This window comes from Prionailurus bengalensis, chromosome C1, assembly GCF_016509475.1.
Source record: "Prionailurus bengalensis isolate Pbe53 chromosome C1, Fcat_Pben_1.1_paternal_pri, whole genome shotgun sequence".
Classification (NCBI taxonomy): Eukaryota; Metazoa; Chordata; class Mammalia; order Carnivora; family Felidae; genus Prionailurus; species Prionailurus bengalensis.
Window position 1 is genome coordinate 48723270 of NC_057345.1, and position 15406 is coordinate 48738675.

General features: G+C 40.5%; 1 protein-coding gene across 4 annotated transcripts in view; it reads left to right on the forward strand.

Moving 5' to 3' along the window:
• Nucleotides 1-15406, forward strand: part of FGGY (FGGY carbohydrate kinase domain containing) — a 421185-nt gene that overhangs the window by 289791 nt on the left and 115988 nt on the right. For all 4 annotated transcript variants that reach the window (XM_043575117.1, XM_043575119.1, XM_043575120.1 and 1 more), the window contains one exon: nucleotides 11934-11995. In XM_043575117.1, coding sequence (XP_043431052.1) covers nucleotides 11934-11995 — 62 coding nt within the window. The remainder of the gene's footprint in view (nucleotides 1-11933; nucleotides 11996-15406) is intronic.

Here is a 15406-nt window from a genome sequence, read left to right on the forward strand (position 1 = left end):
GAGAGAGAGGGAGACACAGAATCGGAAACAGGCTCCAGGCTCTGAGCCATCAGCCCAGAGCCTGACGCGGGGCTCGAACTCACAGACCGAGAGATCGTGACCTGGCTGAAGTCGGACGCTTAACTGACTGCGCCACCCAGGTGCCCCTCTTTTCTTTTCTTAATTCCAGTGCACTTAATACTGTGTTCTATTAGTTTCAGACGTACAATATAGTTATTCAGCAATAACACATATTAGCCAGTGCTCATCACGATAAATGTACTCCCATTCCCCTTCACCTATTTGTATGAGTTCTTTGTATATTTTGGATACTAACCCCTTATCAGATATGTCCTTTGCAAGTACCTTCTCCTGTTCAGAGACTGTCTTTTAGTTTTGTTGACTGTTTCTTTTGCTGTGCAGAAACTTTGTATTTTGATGTAGTCCTAATGGTTTATTTCTGCTTTGGTTTCCCTTGCCTCAGGAGACAGATCTAGAATAAACTGCTGAATTCTTGCCTTCTAAATCCAGTATCTGTGTCATCTCAGGGTCATTGTCCATTAAATGGCTTTTCTCATAAGTATGGATTACATTTTCCTTCTCTCCATATGTCTAGCAATTTGGGATCCTGTCTTAAACATTATGATTGATATATTGTAGAGACACTGGGTTATTCTTATCTCTCTGAAGAGTATCTTTTTGTTTGTTTTTATTTAAAAAAATTTTTTTTTCAACGTTTATTTATTTTTGGGACAGAGAGAGACAGAGCATGAACGGGGGAGGGGCAGAGAGAGAGGGAGACACAGAATCGGAAACAGGCTCCAGGCTCTGAGCCATCAGCCCAGAGCCCGATGCGGGGCTCGAACTCACGGACCGCGAGATCGTGACCTGGCTGAAGTCGGACGCTTAACCGACTGCGCCACCCAGGCGCCCCTGTTTGTTTGTTTTTAACAGGTGGTTTATTTGGTTGAACTCAAACTCTCAAATTTTGTCTTTCTTCTGATGGGCACCTACTGAAATCTCCGCTGAATTTTTTCAGCTTTAGCTAGGCTGCCTGTAATGTAGTTCAGAGATCATCCAGAAGTTAGGGTAGCATTTGTATGATAGGGTTGAGCTTCCTTTCCATGGCCACTGAATCCCCTGTGCTTACTACAACTAGAACAGAGTAAATGTTCAATAAACATTTGTGGAATCTACCAAGAACCTAATCTTCTGAGGCCATATGTGAGTATTGGCGTGCCCATTTTCCACTGACAGGCAGAGCTTTGTGAGAGCAATGACTTTAATTTATCTTTGAATCTTCAATTATTACAGTGATGCCTAGCACAGGGTAGCTGTATATCACATTAGTTTCATGAATAAGTGAATCAATTAACAAACTATAAAAATACACAAAGCTATTAACTTTGATGTTGAATGAAACTAAAGTAGCTCTGCATTAAATCAGAATTTGTCCACCACCTGTAAGTGAAGCGGTTCTATCTAAAGCTAGTATTAAAGTTAAAAAAAAAAACAAAAAACACAGTTTACATTTTCTTTCAGGAATGTTTGTTGTTCTTAAGAACTGTTCAGTGTTGAAACCCACAATTCTTTCCAGCAACATAAAAGAAGTTATCTAGGTTGGGCTTTCTTCTTCCATTAGATTTTTATGAGAGTTTCAAGTCTGGGAAAAATCAGGCAAAATGTTTTTGCTTTGAGATAAGAAGGCGAGGTAAGGAAAGAGTTGGAATAGCCGAGATGAAAAAAGTGACATTTCAGGTAAATGCAAAAGGCGAAAAGGAGTTGTGGCAAGCAGTGAACATTTCTCTGAGCCTAATGATTTTATTATCTGCAAAGTAAGGTAAAAGACAGCCTTGAGACTAATACATAAAATTGATTTTAATAGAGAAAAACCCCACATGCAAGAAGATAGCTATGTCCTAGCAAAATGATCGTAGAACCTAAAATTCTGGAATTCAGAAGTCGCCTGTGTCATGTGTTTGTCCTGCCTGTGAACTCTGTGCCAGCAGTTTTGATATCTCAGGCAATGCGGTCCTCCATGTAATTTTACAAACACTTGGCTATTTGTCATATTAATTTCTTAAATGTTGCAGAGAGAGAATTAGAAACGGTCTTGTGTAAGGTCATTCCCTGAGCCAGAATCGACTGCGGTCTTAGGAGTCCCTGTTTGTGTTCTTCCTGTCATATCAAGAGTTGAAAACCCAAATGCCTAAAGGAGTCAGACAGCATTAAAGAATAAAGACAGGGCAAACAATTTGTTTTTTTTTACTTCCACAGAGAAGTTTTTCTTTCAACTCATGGCGCTCTAGAGAACATTTTATGTTCCTTCCTTTCATAGAGAGATGGGCATAGAAAAATAGATCTCTCCTACAAGTAAAACATGAGTGCAGTCATGATGAGGAAATTGGTAAAATGTGGTGCCTATTGTTGGGGAATGGTGGAGACCAGTGGTGCCTTCTACATAGTGAAGGGTACAGTCCTATCTGAAGGGATCAGCTCCAGCTGACTCTGGCCATGGGGAAATATGTGTGGCCAGTGTTTTACATATGCCAGTTCTTCAAGAGAAACCAAAATCTGGATTTCAAGTGGAATCTCCCAATTTAAAAATATTGGCTGATTTTTTTAAACATTATATAACACAAATAAAATACATATGTGAGCCAGATGTCCCCTCATACTACCCATCTATGATCTCTGTGTTGTGTTGTCTTTCTATTTCTCCCATGTTCCAAATACAGATGGCACCTTTGTAAGGAAGGACCTAAAAACCCAACCCTCATTATATATCATAAGGTAGCTTTTCCCTCTTGATCTAGAAAGCCATCCTGAAGATCTGACTCCATCCAGCTCGAGCTTCCTACCTATCCATATAGTTTGTAGACTTCTCTGCTTGCTCTCAGAGCTGAAACCTGAGAAGATGGAGGAAATAAGAAAGTAGTCATAAAGTTAGGAGAGCTCTGTCTATGTATTTCTGAGGCAACCACTTGGCAGATACAGTCATTGTGGTTAAACTGGTTGTTTTACGGAGAAACAAATAACCACTAATAGGACACTATGTTCTATACTGGACTAAATGCATTAGAGAATAGGACATAAATAGAGAGATCAGGCGTACGATCAGACACTCCAGGCTATTGAAATGAGTGCTCAGTTATTTGAAAAAACTGGCTTGTTCTTTGCTAACCAGAGTGGGCCTTTACCACCAGATGCTGGGGGGGGGGTGGGGGGGTGGGGGGGGGGGAGAGGCGGAGTGCAGCTGACCATTTGAGATTCTGTTTTCCCAACCATTTTTACTCTTTTGGTGATACCCCCTTCTTTTTTATTGATGATGTTGTGAACTGAGAGACACCCATATACCAGGCACTTGGCCACTACTTCCCTGCAAGGCACATTTTATTATCCCTATTTTACAGTTGTAGGAGATGTGGCTCTGAGAGGTCAAGTAACTTCCTAGGTAGCACAGAATGTAAGTATAGACCATGAATTTGAACCCAAGTCTTGTTTCCAAAGCTTATGTTTTTTTTTTTTTTTTTTTACTAAGGCACTGTTTTAATATGTAGATTTTGTTATTATTCAGGTATGAGGCCAACAGATCAGGGGTTGATTGCCATCGAAAGGATGGTTCCTTGCTCACAGTTCTCAAGAGGAGGGGGCACTCCACGCCACCCCAGGACCACGCCACCCAAGGGAAGCACCAGGCTTGTCCTAGCCTTCTGGTTCCTGGCCCTGAATTGCTTAGAGCAGGAAGCAGTAGCCCATTGAGGTGGGGGAAGGTGGGTTCTGGAGTGGTTAGTTTGCATATGAAAGGTATGCTTTCAGGTGTGCTGAGTCCTTTGCTTTCTCTGGGACTTGACAGCCCTGGGAGGGGCAGTCTCTCCAGGGTCCATAAGGTCATAGAATCAAAGCATCAGAAATACAGAAAATAAAAAGACATGATTAACATGGCCACATTTCCTTTTCTTAGACCCAAAAGTCATTCTTGACTCTGATTTCCTTATATTCTATAATTGGTTAGCCACTAAATTTGTTTTGTTTTTCTCCAAATATATCTCATTCATTCATTCAAGACGCCAGGCATTGATGTAGGCACTGGGGATTGGGAAATAATGGGGCTCTTGATTTAAAAGAGTTTGGAGTGTCAGGTAAAGACAGACATATAAACTAGTGATTGTTTAAAACAACTTGACAAGTGCCACAATGGAGCAAGAACAGGAAATATTTTTGCCTCTTGTTCTCACCATCAGCCTCTGAGCCCAGGCTGCATTTCCTGCCCTCCCTGTCTGGTCATCTCTCCATCCTGCATACCCTACCAGACTGCTTTGCCTTAACTTCTCATCATTTTGCACACAAATCAAAATAATTCCATGGTCTCTAATCCAATAAAACTATAAATGCTTACCTGACTTTCAAGAACTACCGTCTGCTCCCCCCATCCATCCAATATCTTCACCACTTCCTGTATCCTCTAAGTTAGCAGTCACCCTGTGACCAAAGTGTGCCCCGTACAGACAGATGTAAAGTATATGGTAGTGCTTCCAGAATACATGGCACTGTGTGAGTATATGATGTGCCTCCATTATGCTTCCTGCCTCCCACATTTTTGCACAAACACTTCCTGAGCAGCAATGATATGCCAGGCTCAGGACTTCACCAGTTTCCTTACTGTCCACAACCATATATGTCTTTGCATCTCCATATCTAGTCATCACAGCCTTGTTCCCAGCATATCCTGCCCCTGGCTCCCTCCTCCTCCAAGCTGCCTGTTCTCAGCCTCTCAGCTGAAGCCTTGCCTCTCCCACCTATTTAATAATTGCCAAATTAGGGGCGCCTGGGTGGCGCAGTCGGTTAAGCGTCCGACTTCAGCCAGGTCACGATCTCGCGGCCCGTGAGTTCGAGCCCCGCGTCAGGCTCTGGGCTGATGGCTCAGAGCCTGGAGCCTGTTTCCGATTCTGTGTCTCCCTCTCTCTCTGCCCCTCCCCCGTTCATGCTCTGTCTCTCTCTGTCCCAAAAATAAATAAATGTTGAAAAAAAAATTAAAAATAATTGCCAAATTAATGACTTCTTTATTTTACTATGTATTACATGTATTGTATTTCTTACTTTCTGCTGTATTCCCAGGACCTAGTCCCAGTACCTGATGCATTAGGCATTCATTAAATACTAAATAACTACATTCATGCACACACCACACATGCTAGTTTCTGTGCTTCTCACTGGACACTCATTTAAATCTCCCTTGTCTGAACTCAGAAGGTGTTCCTATAGAAATTAGCATCAAATCAAGTAATGACTTTACTTATCCATCACTGATGCAACTCTTTAAGGTCCAGACGCACCCCATCACAGTAACCCAAAGCTGAACCTGTAGGAAGTTAACACTCGAAACCTGCATAGTTTTTTCCCACTGAAATGACCAATTGCTTTGATATTAGTTTGAGCATTTCTGCATTACTGTATAAATGGAATTCAGCAACGTATACCTGCAAGTTTGGTAGACATTATGGCATAGTAGTTAAGAACAAGGACTTTAGATACAGGAAGACCTTCTCAGTTTGAAACCTAGATCCGTCATTTACTCCCTCTGACCTTGGGCAAGTTGCTTAGTCTCTCTTGGTCCCAGTTTTCTCATCTCCATAATAGAGAATAGTATCTTTTTCCTGCAAGCAGAGTAAGGAATATGTGAGAAAATGATGTAAAATGCTTAGCTCAGTGTTGATGTATGGTAAATGAGTCAGTAAATTTTAGGGGGATGGTATTTACACTGTTGTTGACATTGTGGTAGACACTGTTGATATCCAGCACCCCTGTTTTAAAGGGAGGCTGGGGGAGGGCACAGGAGGTTTTTGAGACTCAGAGTAGTTAAATGGCTTACACAAAGTCACACAGCTAAGTGGTATCAGAGCCAGAACCCAGACCTGGCCTCCGTGGCTCCAGAAAAAATTCTCCTCCCCTTTATACATGTTAGGAAACATGCTTAGAGATCCTATCTCCATGAGGCCAGAATAACCAATCAGTTCATAGTCTCAATGAAAATAAATTGGTCCCAATGGTTTTGGAGTCCTGGACACTCATGTGAACACTGGGAAGACACACAGATGAGGTTCAGGAACACAAGTACAGTGTTGGGTGTGTTTTAGCAAGCAGGGTGGTAGCATCATGGGAAAACATTTCCCTTCCTGATACTGTTATATATTATTTTGTTTAGAGCTACCTAGTGGATTAAGGAATAAAATCAGAGAGACGCGATTTCAAATGAGAAGAAGGTAGTTGTCCACAGAGCCTAGACATTTCTATCCTTGGTGAGCTGTGTCCCAGTTTCTCATGTGATAACTCTTCTTTCTTTTTTGTATTTTTTTTTCACGTGCTAACTTTTCAATCAGGAGGGGTCCTCTTTTTTTTTTTATGAAATTTATTGTCCAGTTGGTTTCCATACAACACCCAGTGCTCATCCCAACAGGTGCCCTCCTCAATGCCCATCGCCCACCCCCCCTCCCTCCCACCCCCCATAAACCCTCAGTTTATTCTCAGTTTTTCAGGGTCTCTTATGGTTTGGCTGTCTTCCTCTCCACCTTTTTTCTCCCCCTTCCCCTCCCCATGGTCTTCTGTTAAGTCCTCAGGATCCACATAAGAGTGAAAACATATGGTATCTGTCTTTCTCTGTATGACTTACTTCACTTAGCATAACACTATCCAGTTCTATCCACGTTGCTACAAAAGGCCAGATTTCATTCTTTCTCATTGCCAAGTAGTATTCCATTGTGTATATAAACCACAATTTCTTTATCCATTCATCAGTTGATGGGCGTTTAGGCTCTTTCCATAATTTGGCTATTGTTGAAAGTGCTGATATAAACATTGGGGTACAAGTGCCCCTATACATCAGCACTCCTGTATCCCTTGGGTAAATTCCAAACAGTGCTATTGCTGGGTCATAGGGTAGATCTATTTTTAATTTTTTAAGGAACCTCCACACTGTTTTCCAGAGCGGCTGCACCAGGTTGCATTCCCACCAACAGTGCAAAAGTGTTCCCATTTCTCCACATCCTCGCCAGCATCCATAGTCTCCTGATTTGTTCATTTTAGCCACTCTGACTGGCGTGAGGTGATATCTGAGTGTGGTTTTGATTTGTATTTCCCTGATGAGGAGGGACGTTGAGCATCTTTTCATGTGCCTGTTGGCCATCTGGATGTCTTCTTTAGAGAAGTGTCTATTCATGTTTTCTGCCCATTTCTTCACTGGATTATTTGTTTTTCAGGTGTGGAGTTTGGTGAGTTCTTTATAGATATTGGGTACTACCCTTTGTCTGATATGTCATTTGCAAATATCTTTTCCCATTCCGTTGGTTGCCTTTTAGTTTTGTTGATTGTTTCCTTTGTAGTGCAGAAGGTTTTTATCTTCATGAGGTCCCAATAGTTCATTTTTGCTTTTAATTCTCCCTTGTCTTTGGAGATGTGTCAAGTAAGAAATTGCTGTGGTTGAGGTCAGAGAGGTTTTTTCCTGCTTTCTCCTCTAGGGTTTTGATGGTTTCCTGTCTCACATTCAGGTCCTTTATCCATTTTGAGTTTATTTTTGTGAATGGTATAAGAAAGTGGTCTAGTTTCATCCTTCTGCATATTGCTGCCCAGTTCTCCCAACACCATTTGTTAAAGAGACTGTCTTTTTTCCATTGGATATTCTTTCCTGCTTTGTCAAAGATGAGTTGGCCATACTTTTGTGGGTCCAATTCTGGAGTCTCTATTCTATTCCATTGGTCTATGTGTCTGTTTTTGTGCCAACACCATGCTGTCTTGATGATTACAGCTTTGTAGTAGAGGCAAAAGTCTGGGATTGTGATGCCTCCCACTTTGGTCTTCTTCAAAATTACTTTGGCTATTCGAGGTCTTTTGTGGTTCCATATGAATTTTAGGATTACTTGTTCTAGTTGCGAGAAGAATGCTGGTGCAATTTTGATTGGGATTGCAGTGAATGTGTAAATAGCTTTGGGTAGTATTGACATTTTGACAATATTTATTCTTCCAATCCATGAGCATGGAATGTGTTTCCATTTCTTTGTATCTTCTTCAATTACCTTCATAAGCTTTCTATAGTTTTCAGCATACAGATCTTTTACATCTTTGGTTAGATTTATCCCTAGGTATTTTATGATTCTTGGTGCAATTGTGAATGGGATCAGTTTCTTTATTTGTGTTTCTGTTGCTTCATTATTAGTCTATAAGAATGCAACTGATTTCTGTATGTTGATTTTGTATCCTGCAACTTTGCTGAATTCATGTATCAGTTCTAGCAGACTTTTGGTGGAGTCTGTCAGGTTTTCCATGTATAATATCATGTCATCTGCAAAAAGTGAAAACTTGACTTCATCTTTGCCAGTTTTGATGCCTTTGATTTCTTTTTTTGTCTCATTGCTGATGCTAGAACTTCCAACACTATGTTAAACAACAGCGTTGAGAGTGGACATCCCTGTCATGTTCCTGATCTCAGGGGGAAAGCTCTCAGTTTTTCCCCATTGAGGATATTAGCTGTGCGATTTTCATAAATGGCTTTTATGATGTTTAAGTATTTTCCTTCTATCCTGACTTTCTCGAGGGTTTTTATTAAGAAAGGATGCTGAATTTTGTCAGATGCTTTTTCTGCATCTATTGACAGGATCATATGGTTCTTATCTTTTCTTTTATTAATGTGATGTTTCACATTGATTGATTTGCGAATGCTGAACCAGCCCTGCAGCCCAGGAATGAATCCCACTTGATCATGGTGAATAATTCTTTTTATATGCTGTTGAATTTGATTTGCTAGTATCTTATTGAGAATTTTTCATCCATATTCATCAGGGATATTGGCCTGTAGTTCTCCTTTTTTGCTGGGTCTCTGTCTGGTTTAGGAATCAAAGTAATGCTGGCTTCATAGGACGAGTCTGGAAGTTTTCCTTCCCTTTCTATTTTTTGGAACAGCTTGAGAAGGATAGGTATTATCTCTGCTTTAAATGTCTGGTAGAATTCCCCTGGGAAGCCATCTGGTCCTGGACTCTTATTTGTTGGGAGATTTTTGATAACTGATTAAATTTCTTCACTGGTTATGGGTCTGTTAAAGTTTTCTATTTCTTCCTGTTTGAGTTTTGAAAGTGTGTGGGTGCTTAGGAATTTTTCCATTTCTTCCAGGTTGTCCAGTTTGTTGGCACATAATTTTTCATAGTATTTCCTGATAATTGCTTGTATTTCTGAGGGATTTGGTTGTAATAATTCCATTTTCACTCATGATTTTATCTATTTGGGTCATGTCCCTTTCTTTTTGAGAAGCCTGGCTAGTGGTTTATCAATTTTGTTTATTTTTTCAAAAAACCAACTCTTGGTTTCATTGATCTGCTCTATAGATTTTTTAGATTCTATGTTGTTTATTTCTGCTCTGATCTTTATTATTTCTCTTCTTCTGCTGGGTTTGCGGTGTCTTTGCCATTCTGCTTTTATTTTCTTTAGGTGTGCTGTTAGATTTTGTATTTGGGATTTTTCTTGTTTCTTGAGATAGGCCTGGATTGCAGTGTATTTTCATCTCAGGACTGCCTTTGCTGCATCCCAAAGCGTTTGGATTGTTGTATTTTCATTTTCATTTGTTTCCATATACTTTATAATTTCTTCTCTAATTGCCTGGTTGACCCACTCATTCTTTAGTAGGGTGTTCTTTAACCTCCATGCTTTTGGCGGTTTTCCAGACTTTTTCCTGTGGTTGATTTCAAGCTTCATAGCATTGTGGTCTGAAAGTGTGCATGGTATGATCTCAATTCTTGTATACTTATGAAGGGCTGTTTTGTGACCCAGTATGTGATCTATCTTGGAGAATGTTCCATGTGCACTCGAGAAGAAAGTATATTCTGTTGCTTTGGGATGCGGAGTTCTAAATATATCTGTCAAGTCCATCTGATCCAACGTATCATTCAGGACCCTTGTTTCTTTATTGACCGTGTGTCTAGATGATCTATCCATTGTTGTAAGTGGGGTATTAAAGTCCCCTGCAATTACCACATTCTTATCAATAAGGTTGCTTATGTTTGGAATTAATTGGTTTATATATTTGGGGGCTCCCATATTTGGCACATAGACATTTATAATTGTTAGCTCTTCCTGATGGATAGACCCTGTAGTTATTATATAATGCCCTTCTTCATCTCTTGTTACAGCCTTTAATTTAAAGTCTAGTTTGTCTGATATAAGCATGTCTACTCCATCTTTCTTTTGAGTTCCAGTAGCATGATAGATAGTTCTCCTAACCCTCACTTTCAATCTGAAGGTGTCCTTAGATGTAAAATGTATCTCTTGTATACACCAAATAGATGGGTCTTGGTTTTTTATCCATTCTGATACCCTGTGTCTTTTGGTTGGAGCATTTAGTCCATTTACATTCAGTGTTGTCTGTAGGTTTCATGCTTGTAGTGATGTCTCTGGTCCTTTGTGATCCTTGAAACGTTTCACTCACAGAATCCCTCTTAGGATCTCTTGTAGGGCTGGTTTAGAGGTGATGAATTCCTTCAGTTTTTGTTTGGGAAGACCTTTATCTCTCCTTCTATTCTGAATGACAGACTTGCTGGATAAAGGATTTTTGGCTGCATATTTTTTTTGTTCATCACCTTGAAGATTTCTTGCCATTCCTTTCTGGCCTGCCAAGTTTCAGTAGGTAGGTCTCCCACTACTCTTATGGGTCTCCCTTTATAAGTTAGAGCCTGTTTATCCTTAGCTGCTTTCAGAATTTTCTCTTTATCCCTGTATTTTGCCAGTTTCACTGGCAAATGATATGATATGTCATGCAGAAGATCGATTCAAGTTACATCTGAAGGGAGTTCTCTGTGCCTCTTGGATTTCAATGCCTTTTTCCTTCCCCAGATCAGGGAAGTTCTCAGCTATGATTTGTTCAAGTACACCTTCAGCCCCTTTCTCTCTTCTTCTTCTTCTGGAGTTCCTATGATTCAGATATTGTTCCATTTGATTGCATCACTTAGTTTTCTAATTCTTCCCTCATACTCCTGGATTTTTTTATCTCCCTTTTTCTCAGCTTCCTCTTTTTCCATAATTTTATCTTCTAATTCACCTATTCTCTCCTCTGCCTCTTCAATCCATGCTATGGCCGCCTCCATTTTAGTTTGCACCTCATTTATAGCATTTTTAGCTCTTCTTGACTATTTCTTAGTCCCTTGATCTCTGTAGCAATAGATTCTCTGATGTCCTCTATGCTTTTTTCAAGCCCAGCGATTAATTTTATGACTGTTATTCTAAATTCTTGTTCCTTTGTATTGCTTAAATCGCTTTTGATCAATTCGTTAGCTGTCACTACTTCCTGGAGTTTCTTTTGAGGAGAATTCTTCCGTTTCGTCATTTTGGGTAGTGCCTGCGGCGGCTCCACGCTGCAGGGCACTTCCCCAGGAGGGGTCCTCTTGACAGCTCTAAGGCAACCCTTTGTGGTTGTTGTTGTTTGAACTAGTTAGTATTCCTTCCTTCTCTGTCTCTTTCACTCCCCCCCATGTTTGGTAAGACACAGTGAGTAATTCAAGGCCTGACCTTGCCTGGGCTAACAGCTTGGATGGGGCGGTGGAAATGGTGTGATCTGGAGATTGGTGCTTCAACACCCAGGCCCTTTGCCCCATACCTGGAGTTACTGCCTTCTCATTCCTCTCATCACCCCTCCTTTTGGGACCCGATACTATCTGTTGCTGCCACTTTAGCCTGAGAGTTTCATTTCCTGCTACTTTTTTCTTTAGACTGCTTTGTTTTGTGGATCAAAAGGCTGATAGTAGGTTAAGCCAAGCTAAATTTCTGAAATAGCTATGACACTGAAGTTGAGTTAGCATTTTAGCATAGATCCTCTATGGACAAAGAATGGAAAGAAACAGACATTTTAATATATCCCTTTCTGGCTTAAACATAAATCCGAGAAACTGTAAAACTGACCCATCTCTCTTGTTTTTCAGATAGACCACGTGGTGCAGGGCCATGCTGCCTTCCCTGAACTACAAGCCAAGGCCACAGCCAGGTAACTGCTGTCCCTGTTCCCTTTTGTAAGCTCCTGTGCATTCCTGCACTGAAGGCATTCAGTCCCTTTAGGCAGATGTGTGATTTTCAGTTCCTATGGGCAGTGAAGATACCTGGCAGTGTTTGGTTATAAAATGATCCAGGACATACATGCATTAGTTTTCAAAATGATCAAAGAGAATTCAAAGAAACTAGAGATCCCCAAAGAATATGCCAGGAACCCTGGCTGAGAGACTCTAATGTAGTAGAAGGAACATGGATTTGGGGATCAGAACTTCTTGGGTTCAAGTTCAAATCCAGCTTTACTCCTTACTTGGTGTGTGACCTTGGGCAAGTTATCCAATCTCTTTAAGCCTTTCTCTTCATCTGTAAAACTGAGGATATTAACTGCTACAAAATGATTTTCAGGAAATGTTGTTAAGTGAAGAAAGCAAAGAAGTGTTTACAGTTCCCTTCTTTTTATGTAGAAGGAAGATGACTATAAGAAACTGTATGTGTACTTACTCGTGCAAGAGAAATGCAGGAAAGTTAAATCAGAAAGTGGCGAGAGTGGTTACCTAGAGGTGGTGGGTAGGCATGCAGTAGAAATATGGGGGAGTGTGAACAGGGTCATAGTGGAAATGGTACTTCTTTGAGTATGTTTTTCGATATACCCTAATTCTTAGAACCATGGTGATGCTTCTTGTATCCCTGAAAATAGGAGGGAGGGAGGGAGGGAGCAAGGTTGGTTAGGTAGGTAGTTTAGGTAAGGTAGGTAGATAGATAGTTATGAGGATATACATATGTGGTGAGAATAGGCAAAATAAAATACAGTTAGCAAAAACGAAACGTATTGTATTAATAATGAATAACATAACCACACTAAGAAGGGTTTGGGAAAGAAAAGAACTAACTTAAGTAATTGGAAAAAAATGTTTTGATAGTATAATGTATGGTTAAAGATAAAATAACTGTACTTGAGTATTATAGTCTAATTCCTAAATTTGTTTTTCATAAATGTCTGGATGAGCTCTTCTGAAAATCTGTCATGTGTATACCACAACTGAGCAAATAAATAAATATATTATGGATAATGGAAGCCAGGCTTCTCTTAAATAGGGAAAGGGAAGGTTACAATGAACCCTATGGTAGTGGGTGGAAATTGGAGATATTAGGATCAAATTGTGATTTTGTATGTGTGTGTGTAGGTGTAGCTATGTACAGATAGAGCTATAGCTATAGAGAAATAAATCCAGTATATATGTTCATGTGTGAGTACACATACATATATTCCCTGTGTTCTCTGCTGAGATGGCCTAGAAACAATGACCCCTAGGAGCAGTTTGCATGGCTAGCACCAGATGCTGGTTTTTAAATAGTGTTCTCTACCGAAAAGTAGGTTTTAGAAACATGGCCGATTCCAAAGAGAGGGCGGGGGACATGTACACATGAACGTTTTGTGATGCCAGAAAGTAAGGAACTACTCAAAGAAGAATTGTCGAAGGGCATAGGAGCCAGCACTAAAAATCTCTCAGTGGTCTTTGGGGACAATTTGATCAACTGAATTAGTAATGATAGTATAAAGTGACTCCTTGAGGCCATACTTATTGAAGAAATAAGTGGGGAAGAAAAGGCAGATTTCCCTTTGCACTGCAAGGACCATGTACTTGAAATTAATAAATGTGGAGGAGAGGTGCCTGTGTGGTTCAGTCAGTTAAGCATCCGACCCTTAGTTTTGGCACAGGTCATGATCTCATGGATTGTGTGTTCAAGCCCTGTATCAGGCTGTAGTGTTGATAGTGTGGAGTCGGCTTGGGATTCTGTCTCTTCCTCTCTTCCTCTCTCTCTGCCCCTCCCCTCCTCATTCTCTCTTTCTCTCAAAATAGATAGACCTTAAAAAATAAATGTGGAGGGAATAATGGAACTAAAAGATCATCGTTAGGCAAACAGCACTTGTTGCAAGCAAGAATCACCAATGGATGCTGAAATTAGTGAGTGAAAGTATGATGCAAAGCAGGATACATGCATAGTCCCAAAGTATCTCACTCATTAATAGCAAAGGAAAAAGGGTAACTTCACAGTGGAGAGATCTGGCAGACAACACCTCTCTCATGGTTCGTGAGTTCGAGCCCCACATCAAGCTCTGTGCTGCCAGTGTGGAGCCTGCTTGGGATTCTCTCTCTCTCCCATTCTCTCTGTCCCTCCCCACCCTCTCAAAAAAATAAATAAACTCAAAAAAATAATAATGTACTTATGTTAATTTCTTAGGTGATGAGTATAGGAAAATCTGTGTACTATTTTTGTAACTTTTCTGTAAGTCTAAAGTTACTTCAAAATGAAATCCATTTATTATTTTTTGTTAACTGCTTAAGACAGGAGTGCTGTTGGGCCTTTTTAGAAAAGTAAGGTATGCTATAATATTAACAGAAAAACCCCATGTAGCAAGTACATGGAAAATGAGAGACAGTCTAAGGTAGAGGTTAATATCATAGACTCCGGAGCCTGTTTGAATAGTGGGGAGCATATGGTGACAAGGGTCAAGCTGTTCTAAGTTTTCAGGGAATGAAAGTAGTAATGATGGAAGTTGTCGTTATGGGTGTCATTACTTATATTAGACATTTCCACCCCACCAAGGGGCTTACATTCTAATAGGGGAGGCACCTACACAGAGCAGAATGAGATGCATACTATACTAGAACGTAAGCTGTCTGGGGGCACCTGCGTGGCTCAGTCGGTTGAGCACCCAACTTCCGCTCAGGTCATAATCTTGTGGTTCGTGAGTTTGAGCCCCACGTCAGGCTCTCTGCTGTCAACACAGAGCCCCACTTTGGATCCTTGCTCTCCCTCTCTGTCTTTCTCCTGCTTGCGCACTCTTTATCTCTCTCTCAAATAATAAATAAACTTAAAAAAAAAAGCAGTCTATTGTCAGAGTGTAGATAAGGAATGGTCCTGCAAGGGAGTTTGAGGAAAGCTTCAGAAACTTTCCCTTCTAGCAATCCCTGGTTATGACCCTCTTACCACTGAGAGGGATCACACCATGTAACTTCATCAACTCACACTTTATTTGGCTTAGAGACCATGTAACCTAGAGCAAGGGTTCCTACCTTCAGATCATGAGCGAACCCCTTAATTTGTGTGCAGTTTTGTTGATTGTATTCGTACGGGTATAATTCTCTGAAGAGAGGCCATCACTTTCATCAGATTCTTGAAGGAATCCAGCATTCATAAACCACAAACCCAAAGACAAGAACACTGGATTTGGAGTTCAGAGATTTGGATTCAAACCCCAGCTCCCAACATGCATCATCATATGAATTTGTTTCCCCATCAGAACATGGGGTAGTCACTCTGCAAGAACCAGCCCTGGGTACCTCTGAGAATTTGTTTTGATTTTAATGAGGTAATGTATTTGGCAAGGCTTTGTAAACTCTAC